Raw genomic sequence first — 9,994 nt, forward strand, 5'->3', positions numbered from 1 at the left:
TAATTACTCATAACTTGTATTTTTTATTTCTGTAATTTCAACTGTCTTTAGGTGTAATTTAATTTTGAAAACGTCAGTGACAGATCGCGTCACATTATCATATTTATCACATATAGAGCCTGATCACATGTACAATCTGTCCCATAATGGATTATGATAACATTATAGGACAGCAAGCCCAGCTGATCCCCTCTTTCGCCACATCTCTTCTTACACCTGTCCCATAACTCTACTGACGCATTAACAATGTGCCAGTCTAGCTTCTATTCTCGGGAGTCATTGTTTGTCCTTGTTTAGATAGCATGTTGACGGTAAGTGAAGTTAAATGGGACAGGAAGAGCAGAAGTGGGCTGATGGCAGAAAATGGAGGGACAGGTGGTTAAGATTTTCCGGATCTGATAAGATGAATGTATTTTTTTTATGCAAAGGTCTGAGATACTGTCAGCTGAATCCAGTGCATTATAACAAATTAAAAAGGATAGATACTATATCATCAATATAATGTGCAGAAATGTCACCATGTTCATGCAAAGTGAGCAGAGATAATCTAGTCAAACTGTGCGTTTGAGACTTCTATATCATTAGTGTCATAATTTTTCCAACCAAAAAAAACATGAATACATATAAATAAATTGCACAATACATTTTAAAGTAATAAATCCCCCAAAATGTCTGATGTAGCAAATTTAACCGTTTTTTTGGGACACATTTCCACAGTGTCTGTCAGCGGTATGCATGGGCGTGCAGAGGTTCTACTTAAAAATGTGTCGCCACATTCTCTAACCTCACAGGACCTCTGTTTGAAGCTTGGTGTCGCCACGTGTGAGTTTCAAACGCATAGCCGGAGGCAGATGCAATAAGGCAGAACTGTTGCAGATGTCAAGTCCCGGGCTGACAAAGGCCGTTGGCAGAGTTACTGGCGTCAAATAAATCAGCCACATATTCACTGATGCTGGATAAGAAAGTCTTCTTCTGGCTGCATCTTGGAAACCAAAGAAAACTGTCGTGCTTTTCATATTTTATGCAGTTCTCGAAGGCAAAGTAAAAAGCACATTCCCTATATTTATGGTCACACTGCAGGTTGGTGTTTCCACCACCAATCACACAACATTATTGTTTTCTTAACCTATTTTTCCTCCTTGCTAATTCCCCTGTCCCTTACATGCTTTAAATCAAACTATTTTATTTATCAGGCCTACCTTTGTTGGTTTACTGACCCTTCATGTTGTCCTCTATTTTCACCTGTAAAGCATCAGCTCCAGGGTTGCTTAGTGATGCGGCTGAACACCAACTTAATTGATAGCTCACAAGGTGGAAATCGACAGTCTGCGTTATCGACCGTGCTTGTGGAAGTCAGTCTCTCAATATAGCAACATCATCAAGTCATCAGTTCCTTGTGAAAGGATAAGCAGGTTTGGAGGATAGGATGATAATAAGAAAAATGTGGGTATTAAAATGATTAGAAGCTAATATGACTTAGTAGAAACATTTTTCCTTTAGCTTAGGATAAATTGTCAAATTTTCAAAGATCTTTAAAGTGTGTTTTTGCACAGTATACTCTCCTTATTGAGTCCTTTTATGACATGTTGCTCTCTGCACGTCACTGTGAGCTGCCTGCGTCTTTGTTTGTGTTCGTTTTCTCTTTGCCTGTGTCATATCATCTTATTAATCGCTGTGTTCATCTGTTATTCTTCCCGTCTCACCTCCATCTTTGCGTTGCCCTTTATCGACCATGTGCCTTTAAATTAATAAATATGCACTCAGTGGTCTGAGATTCAGTCAATATTAAAGGTTACTTCAGGCCTACACTAAATCACATGTCTAAATGCTTTCCTTGTGCCATCGCTGGCACAGGCAATGACTCTCTGTTCCCCCCTCAGGACTTATTTTATTTCTCACCTGTCCATTAGTCACCCCAGTTCCCACAACCTCTGGACTCCTGACTGAGAGTGTTACTGCTCTTAATTTAGTCCACTGCTCCGAACTATAAATAGAAAACCGTTGACCCTCCACGTTTAACAGATCATTAATGTTGCTATGTAGCTCCTGTGGTGGGGTCATTTTTTCCTGCCCGCCTTTTCCACTCAGTAACCTTCTCAGTATTGTGCCCTGAAAGCGTGCCTGTGTTACATTCTTGTTAGTTCAACTTGCACCTCTGTCCCTGGCTATTTCAAAGACATCGACTATATGTTGTGTCTGGTTTATTTTGATAAGATTACCCGAAGAACTCATTTAATTTAGAGCATCTGCATGAAGGCTGTGATTAGAGTCTCAATGGCCAGGCAGGTTCAGGCAGCTGAAAACACCACTTATGTGTAATAAACATCTTATTATAATACACCAAATCTCTTTCTATGTGTCCACAATCAGGAGCTGAACAACCTAACTTGGCACAGAGGTACATCTTAGGCCCCTGAAGGTTCCCATCTATGTCAGATATTCTGACAACATCATGTTGCCCAGCAACCACCTACCAATAGGATAAAATAACCAATTTTTAACATGTAGTCGCCTATAAGACCCTAAAAGAACAGCATATCTTTTTCACCTCATAACAATGAAGTTTAATTTATATCCCAAAACATGAAAATTAAAATATTATGATATATATGATATGTTATGATGCCATCCCATCGCCTGGCAGGAGATTAACAGGAGATTAAAATGTATATATACTACAGCAGGAACTCTGCACCGAAGAGGACTCGCAAAAATTGTTTAATGTATTTAGAGATTATATATGTAAATGTATAACTGTACCTTAGGGAAATGTATATTAAGCATTATTATAAACAAACTCTAAGTCATCATTTATATATCATTAATCCTCTTTAGTATGCCATTTATAAATACAGATATATGATTATGACTTTGATTATGATCATTACCAGCAGTGTTGTACTCGCAATGACAACTGTACATGGTGTAACAGGAACAGATGGACATACATATCAGTATTTATAAATTCTGATGCTTCATAGTGTGACATTATTATAAAGTGCTACTGAAAGTTATTAAATCTTCTTTTACTATATGGGTGTAGAGTTGGTAGAACAATATCACGCATAAGAAACATTTTCACTATACAGTTATGCATTAACTCAGTATCTGACTGATGAGTGTAACAGTAAACTATTTTCTAAAACAATGGATGGTTAACATGTAAATACATTTTGCTGTATATCAACATGCAGTCAGTCCCATATTTTTATTCACAACAGAGCACACATAGACCAAACAACACTGCAGCGTTGGCATGTACCAGTGACAGAACACCAGGCACCTACAGGTTTGACTCAGGGTCAGGGAAAGCACAACATTTGAGAATACTGGTTTCAGCTTTGTAAAAATGTGATACAAACTGATTCATCAAGAAAATAATCAGGAGTTGAAACTCTAATGTTTGCCGCCTGCCATCTTTAGTCAATTTCTCCTTTACCTTCGAAAATGCATGACTTTCACAGAAGAGATTTTTCAGTGAAGTATGGAGTCCAGCATGCACCTGTTTATCTCATCAGACAGTTACATGGCACTAGCTGAATACATTTAGGTATGAAAAAGTGATGACTGTACTCAAATGGTCAGCAGATGGTATGTGGTGGAAGAAGAGATTCACATCATGGATGTGTGGTCAATAAATCTACATCAACTGTTGATATAGACCAAAAACTCTGAGCAATATTTCCATCTCCAAGCTGAATCGATGACACAAAGAATTAAGGCAGCTCTGAAGGGAAACGAGGGTCCAAACCAGTAGTGAGGTATACCTAATGAAGTGGCCAGTGAGCGCATAATCACAGCACTTTATACATCACTTCCAGTGCACACTCTGCTGTACACCATCTCTGCGGGGACTCGTCTTTGGTGCACTAATCAAGTGCATACAAATCTGAATCCCCCAAATCCCCAATCACAAAATACACAAACGCAGTGTAGCAACATTATTATTTAGCCAGAAGACATTTAGGGTATTTAGCCTTAATTTTTCTCCTCACCCAGAAGATTAGCCCTGGCAGCATGGGGGAATTAACTGAAATCCCTATAATGCTAATGTTGCAAGACCTCCAAATAATGCACTACGGAGCAACAAACAAACAAGCAAACCAAAAAAAAATAGCAGACTTTGGAAGAAATGTTTTACGGAGTAGCAGCAATTAGAGACAAAGTGAAAGAGCACAAATTCAAACATGCCAGGAGGATTTTAATGAGACCCCCAGTGGGAGCATTAGATGAAATGGTGTGCAGATAAATAAACGCCCATAAAGCAGGTAAAGAGCTGACTGATCACAGCAGCAATCAACTTACAAAGAATCGGTGGTTTTTGGAAGCAAACAACCATAAAAAGTCAAACAAACTAGAAACTAGAAACAGAGTACATGAGACATTTCTTTAACTCATTATACAAAAAAGCACTAGTGAGTTAAAAGATGGACTCGTTGACCAGATGGTGCATTAAAAGAATATCTGGAGATAAACATTTGAGTCAAACTGGTGACTTCACCAATTATCCTGCTTATTCAATCCTCTCACATAGATGCGTCAGGACAAAAGAGAAAACTGACAAGCCACTTAAACTTTATCTGACTGAAAGCTGGAATGGTTATCTGACTGCACAAGAGACTGCTTGATAATCGGAGGGGATGTTCTGTGGAATTTTTAAAGCATGCGGTATTTGAATCGATATGTGCTGCATGTTGAAATTAGGCTGAAGCTTTCGGCCATACTGAGTGTAAAAATCTTCGAAAGTGAAGCAGCTGCACAGAAGAGCCTCCAAGACTAAAAGCCTGGAGGCATTTTGTTCTTTTCACTCTTGCAGTGGCTGATGCATGCGGTGCACAGTATTAAGCATGGGCACCTTTGTACAACACAAAAGGTGAGAAACTACTTGTAGAAGTAAGCAAATATGGCTGCTGCTGCTGTTGTTCTTGTATTGGTATCTTAAAATTGTTTATGCTGATTGCTTTTGTCCTTTAAATGCTGAAAAATGTGATTCAGAATGGAGTGTCAACCTTTGATTATCATTTTCCTAAAATCTGATGCTCTCCACCACTAAAGCTGTTTAACTCGTTTGATCCACAGCAACAAAAATAAATAAAATAACAAACAAAGTACTTAGATAATACTTAAAAGTACACTTAGATAATTACCAAAAGCAATCAATCTCCTTCTCAACACAAACACTCTCTCTTGGCAGACTGTCCGAGTGAGCATGTTTCTCTCCATCTGGCGTTCGTGTACCAGGTCACTTTCTGGCTAAGCGGCGAGTCCCTCAGGGAACAAGGGGTGAAACGGGCGTCTCGTTTATCAGAATGCAGAGCTTCCACTCTGAGGACGTAAACAAGATCTTGGGTCTGGGCCTAGATGTGACGTGGGGCAGCTCCGTATGAAGGTACACAAACAAACACACTTAAACTCCCACAGAGCCTGATCTTACATTGACAGCTGCAAGAATATGGAGCGATGTTTGGTGTATGCACTCACAAAAGTTATTTATTTAGCTTAATAAACACGAAGCAATACTTTTCAAGTAAAATGCAACTAAAGTATGTAAAATCAAAAGTTTATTTATTCAAATAATTAATCATTAATACTTTATTTAATACATTAATACTTTATCACCCATATACATAAAGGCCATGTGGCCATGTGGACCTTGAAATTTTGATTTGTCCCCAAAATGGTCGAAGAGTTGGGTTAATGTGAAGCATACATGGTAAAATCTAGGTGGAGCTGATTTTTCTGTCTGTGTTGAGACACCAGTACTTTGTGATTGCCTTGTGCGCATACACCAAATATCCCTGTAAAGCTTGTCTTAAATATATGAATAAAAATTAAAAGTTAAAGGGAGAAACACTCTTCAACCAAATCGTGAGGGCTGACGTTGCATAGGTTGCCCAAGAGAGGGCCCTGTTCAACTTCCCTGTTGGCAACAACCAGCTGATCCAAGTATCTGAAAGAAAAACATCACCTGATATATCGGATTTTTAAATCACCAAATATCGGTTTCAGTCTTAAAAATGCTCTATCATTTTGCGCTCTGTTCATGCATCCTCTGCCCGGTATCCCTTCCAAACAAGCCATACACGTTCTGTCTTTATCTGTTTGAACTGTCGTGAACTTTAACATTTAACAGGATAACTGAGGCCTGTGGAGTCTGAGCTGTAGCGTTTGGGGTTTTTTTGCATCTCTGAGCATGGCACAGTCTGACCTTGGGGTAAATTTGAGGACACGCCCACTCCTGGAAAGATCGTGGCTTTGGTGTTAATGCAAACCTCAATGCTCAAAACCATCAAAGTGACAAAATGTTAGCTTTTATGGCAGTGCTCAAACTTGGTGATGATGAATGGCTGCTATTTGTCCTCTTAATTTCTACAGAGGCAGTAAATGTGTACCTTCCTTTTTTGACATGACTTCATATCCTGTAACTGAAGATTATACTCTCATAATATGACTGTATAAACATTATGCATAACTCTTACAATTGCAAGAGAAACCCAAAACACCATTTGAACTGAAACTCACCTAATCTGACTGTTGATAGCGCATTTCAAAATAAGATTCCACAACAAGTGTAAGTGGGTTTTCTTCCTTTCTTTTATACACATTTTTAATTTGAGCCTTAAAAATCAAGGTTTAAACACCCAAAGATCTGTGAAGAACCTTAAACAATATGTATGTGGTGGCACAATTATGTTTTAAACAATGTATAAAAATTCTTTAGCTCTTCAAGTCCTTGTCATATTCATGTGAAGAGAAACCTGTTGCTCTCACGCTGCAGTGCCATTTGAGGAGACTGTGAATCGTGAGTGATGCGATGCCTCTTGTGAGAAATGCATTCAATATATCAGCACAGCACGGCCCTACATGAACCGTTCCTCATCACGAATCTATGAGAAAAAAAGGCAGTGTACTGACTCTGGGAGGTGAAGATGTGTTTTTATTATTCATCCAGTTTTTACAGGAACACCTAACAGTATGTTATGCAGTTTGCACCACTCCAGGTGACTCCACTGAAAGACAATACTTCAAATTTGACTGCTGCTGCACTGAGTACTCGAAGAACAATAACTTTATTGCCTTTCATTTTATGTTTGCATTTTTAAAAAAAAACAACGACTGTGAAACAGAACCAATTTAAAATGATTGTCCAGGGCTGTGTAGAGCTCATATAAAGAGTTGTGTGTGTGTGAAGATGAGTGCATGATTTATGTGTCTTAGGTGTTCAAAAGAATAGATTTCACGTGCTCATTTACCGAGTCACTCTCAGATCGATGGATTAGGCCGGGCCACGTTATTATCATTACAACAAAAGATGTGATAGCCTTTAGTTGGCCACTGAGGACAGCTGTGGCTCTTTTATCACCACTGGAGCGATGCAAAGCAGAAGAACCAATCAGCCTCAGGACACGATGTGATAAAGCAGTGCTTTGGCAAGAAACATAAATAGACCTCAGGAGGGGCTGTTAAAGCTGGCTTTCTGATTAAAGGCATGTACAGATGACTCCAGTTTCATCCTCACTCAATCCGAGAGCACAACAATGGGCTTTGCCTGACTGCAGTGATGAATCAAGTCTTCACAAACAGCAAGGCTGACTAAACTACAATTTAATGTGGCCAACTCTGCATTGTGAACCTGTGTGGCAACCCAGGTATTTAGAGCTACGCAACACAACATGATAAACTGCACACTGTCAAACTCAATAAAAGTCTTCAGGTGGAACATCTATTGTGCCGTTTCAGGTGTGTATGGATTGAATCATTTGAAGACAATCAGCCCAAACAGCAGGAAAGTAAGGGAACGAGGATTTCACAAAACCACTCTGCTGTGTGATCAATTATAAGCATGAAGACTGGGGGACCTGATTAGCAAAGGTATCTAACGTGATCACTGTTTGCAATACATCATTTCTGTTTGACCACACATGCAGCAGCTGCACAGGTGTGAACTTGTGCATTAGGGAGATTGCATGCAAACAAAGAAAAAAAAGAAAGAAGCAGCACATTCTAGTTTAATTATAATATAATACAATCACCCTGCCCGGTGGCTCCAGGAGGAGAAGACGCAGAAAGCAATCTGTAGCTACACACTACTCACAGAGCACAAGCAAAACAGAGGCATGATTCACTACCAAGATTAATCACACGACTCCCTCTGCTGCTGCTGCTGCTGCTGCTACTGGACGCAAACAAGCTGGGTGGAAGGAGAGACAAACAGCAGCTCCACCCCGCGGTGGCTGCCCGACTCCAGCTCTTGCTTGTATGAGGCTTTGGTGCAAAATATTGTGAACTTTCCTAAAATACTGCGGCGATCGCTTTTGCAATAGAAAAAGTGCAGCAAAGCAAATCAGGCAAAACTTGCTGATCTGCAAGTCTGCGGCTTGCAAAAATCAATAAAACTTCCCCTACCTCCTCCACTGCGAGAGGCATGCAGATGCGGTACTCCTTCATCAACATAGTCCAAGCACAGTGACGATGGTGATGATCGAACTTTCCTCTGTGGGGTTCTCTCCCGATGAAAGTATTCTGACTGCAGCTGAGGTCCAGAAAAACCACTCAATGCTTTTCTCACTTGTGCATCAAGAAGACCTCCTGCAACGCTCCGCTGTGCCTACGTGAGTCTCCACAGACACGAGGTGTACTAGAGGTCCTTCCAGGACATGAGACGATCCCACTGTGATCAGCAGCTGTCACTTTCCTAAACTACTCCGACGACATTAGTTTGTGCGACTGGGTAACAGTGTCAAAAGTCTGAAATTCAAAACAAACTTCAAAACAAGTCGCCCCTTCCAACCACAGCTTCAAAGGGGCTGTGTGTCCGCTCGAGTCCCGAAGAAGAACCGAGACTTTTTGGTCTTTCCGTGACTCTTCACGTGTAAATAACGTCCACTGAGCCGCTCTCTACCAGTGTGTCTCCACGTCCTTTGAGTTTTCGCCTTACTGTTCCGTTCAGGGATGCGCGGCCGTGCACAAAAAAGCTGTGTCAAGCACTAGAGAGCCAGCCAACAGGAAATAACCGGACCTGACCTTCAGCGTAAAAGCATCGCTGCAAAACAACCGCACAGCGGCCGCTTCACTGCGCAATAATACACACCGCAGTGGAAATCTGTCATAGTTAGGAGCAGCTTGAACCACTTCTCGAGTCCGACTCAAACAATGATGGAGATTTGTTTATTATTTTTTTCTAATGAGCGGAAGTTCTGCGTGATTTCTGTTTTGGTTTTTTTTTTACACACATTTGTACCCCACAGAAGCTGCGCGTGCTAAGCGCTCGATCTCAAAGATTTCCGATCACAGTAAATACAATGATAGCCTACACGGAAACAGAAAATCAAAGCGCATTAAAAAACATTCAAAAAGACACACACAGTTCAGATAGGACGTTACAGAAAACCATGTAAACTGCATTGCATAACTACGTTTCATAATTGTGCAGATTACTGATTCTGCCCCCCCCCTTATTTTAAATTTTTTTAGTATCAGTGAAAATATATTTGGATCAAGTGGCACATGGGAGGTCATGCAAGGCCATATACAGCATCCAGGCCATTCCACCCTGTTCTGTTTCTCAGCCCGTTGTGGAGCTGACCTTGGTCTGAGTTGGAGCTGACCAAGGTTCTGAAATTTAGCCAGGTTACAAATCTTTAGTTTTTCCCACAAAGTCATCAGACTTTGAAATTATGGCTTTAAAAACAGATTTAAATTATTTCCACTGTCCTTAAGCGTCGCTGAGCAGGGCATTTTTGACTGAACGGTTTCAGTATTTCCTTTGTTGATGGTAATTAATCAATTACTATATTTTTTATTAATTAGTTAGAGGTCATCAGTGACACACAACTTGCTACCAGTTTGTGGAAACTTTATATTCTTTCACAAGTCTTTCTCATAAGCCAAAAAAGTACAGGGGCTAATCTGAAACATATTTCTCTAAGACATTAAGAGTCCTGTTAAACATGAAATGTACAATTAAGCCAACATAAGCACTTCTCGCTTTCAA

General features: G+C 40.1%; 1 protein-coding gene across 1 annotated transcript in view; it reads right to left on the bottom strand.

Moving 5' to 3' along the window:
- pitpnc1a (phosphatidylinositol transfer protein cytoplasmic 1a) overlaps nucleotides 1–8,982 on the bottom strand; it is a 68,824-nt gene extending 59,842 nt beyond the window's left edge. The window contains exon 1 of the mRNA XM_063471726.1: nucleotides 8,407–8,982. Coding sequence (XP_063327796.1) covers nucleotides 8,407–8,454 — 48 coding nt within the window. The 5' untranslated portion in view covers nucleotides 8,455–8,982. The remainder of the gene's footprint in view (nucleotides 1–8,406) is intronic.
- Between the last annotated feature and the right edge of the window lie 1,012 nt (nucleotides 8,983–9,994).

Source organism: Pelmatolapia mariae, linkage group LG4 (assembly GCF_036321145.2).
Source record: "Pelmatolapia mariae isolate MD_Pm_ZW linkage group LG4, Pm_UMD_F_2, whole genome shotgun sequence".
Lineage (NCBI taxonomy): Eukaryota > Metazoa > Chordata > Actinopteri > Cichliformes > Cichlidae > Pelmatolapia > Pelmatolapia mariae.